Here is a 1742-nt window from a genome sequence, read left to right as displayed (position 1 = left end):
TAATTCTAATTGGGAAAATTGGATTCAGTTAAACTTGAGTCAACCTATGAGTTCGAAGGTTTTATTTTTGGTAAAAGTTTGGAATAGTTTGAAATCTAGGACTAGAGCTATTTTTAATCACAAAATGACTCGACCATTTTCAGTTTATAAAGCCTTTTTGCGGACCTAGTAGCTACTAACAAGTCTTTGCAGGGCAAAGGAAAGGATATCATGCCGCAAAAAAATCATGCTTGGTTGCCACCTGCAGATGGCTATATGAAGCTAAACGTGGATGGAAATTGGAAGGCACAAAATGAGGCAGGTGGAGGGGCTGTCTTCAGAGGCAGTGAAGGAACTTGGTATATGGGTTTTGCAAGTAAATTCAATGTTATTACCCCTTTAGCCGCGGAGTTATATTCAATTCGAGAGGGCTTGATGATGGCGGTAGATTATGGGATCAAGAAGCTGGAGTTAAAGACTGATGCTGAAATCCTGGTGAAGATGGTTCAATCAGTGGAGGATTCTTATCATCATGACTTATCTCCGGTACTGAAGGATGTAGCATGTTTAATGACAAGGTTTGAAGATTTTATTTGATTGTTAAGCATGTACCACACACAGATAATAATGTAGCCCATGAACTTGCGGTTGCGGCTCTAACAATGGTGGTGGGGCATAGAATGTTCCTTAATCCCCCCACATTCCCTGAGATAGCTTATCAAGGTGACTTGTAGGCTACTAAGACAGCACAACAGGCAAAGGGTGGAAGCTCAACTGGTATGGGTACTATGGTGTGGTGTTATTGATTTAGAGGCTTCCCCACCAAGGCAGGAGCCAGAGGACATAGCTACTACAAGGATCATGGTTGCAATGATATCAACAACATATATATTGCTACTTCAACAACTATGATGGCCAAAGGGAAAGGAAGTACGGTTCATGGAAGGGTGGATGTAGATGATGCATAGTAGGCACAACAAGAAGAATGCTCGTTTTAGCTTGGAAGACTTCAAGGTTTAGACATATTAGGCTAACTTTTGGCATTTGCATTTTTTGGGGGGTATTTGGAATGTATATGGGCTTAATGGTTAACATGTGTGTTGTAGGGAAAGTAAGTTTTTGGTCATGCCCTTTTGGAAAGACATAGTTTTAAGTTTGTAATATAATGTTTTTCGTTTTGAGTAAAAAAAAGTACTATAGAAAATAATCCACATTTAAATCCCAAAAAGAAGTATTATACTTTTTTCATTCTTTGAATATTACACCATGGTTGACTTTACGTTCTTCAACAACATGACTTTAATTTTTAATATCTCGAATATTTTTAAGTAACAATTATAAAAATTTACATTTTAAAAATAAAATTCTATACAAATCTAACAAGATTCCAAATCACAAAAGATCTATGTCAAAAGTTGTAGTGTAAATAGTGTAAAAATTCAAATAGTGGGAACGAAAGAAGTGGTAAATTTCATTTTCGAACTGACAACCACAAAGCCTTCCTTCAGTAGCTTGGTGATACGTTTTCCCAATTTAAGGTACATGAGTATTGTAAATTATTGAAACTTACATGTAACGTTAGGTACGGCAAACAAAATCATCAAAAAAGATAGACAAAGACATGTAGTACTCCGTATTAATAGTGAAGAGTACTTATCAAAATTACTTAATTTTAGGTGTCAAACTTAAATTTGCTTCTTAAAAACCTAGTCCAATAGGATCTTGATGAAGGAAATGTGTCCTTCACCCAAGGTCCATTAGTC

General features: G+C 36.3%; 1 protein-coding gene across 1 annotated transcript; it reads left to right on the top strand.

Moving 5' to 3' along the window:
- Positions 1-210: 210 nt before the first annotated feature.
- Positions 211-947, top strand: LOC110787017 (uncharacterized). Its single transcript, XM_021991598.1, has 2 exons — positions 211-557; positions 791-947. The coding sequence occupies exons 1-2, from the start codon at positions 211-213 to the stop codon at positions 945-947; spliced, it is 504 nt and encodes a 167-aa protein (XP_021847290.1).
- The last annotated feature ends 795 nt before the right edge of the window (positions 948-1742 follow it).

This window comes from Spinacia oleracea, chromosome 6 (assembly GCF_020520425.1).
Source record: "Spinacia oleracea cultivar Varoflay chromosome 6, BTI_SOV_V1, whole genome shotgun sequence".
Lineage (NCBI taxonomy): Eukaryota > Viridiplantae > Streptophyta > Magnoliopsida > Caryophyllales > Amaranthaceae > Spinacia > Spinacia oleracea.
This window is presented reverse-complemented; position numbering and strand designations above follow the sequence as displayed.

Excerpts from the sequence above, each read along its gene's own strand:
- LOC110787017 (XM_021991598.1), top strand. The coding sequence starts at position 211 with ATGCCGCAAAAAAATCATGCTTGGTTGCCACCTGCAGATGGCTATATG. Across the intron at positions 558-790 it reads GTAGCATGTTTAATGACAAG|AGGCTTCCCCACCAAGGCAG; the intron begins GTTTGAAGATTT and ends TTATTGATTTAG.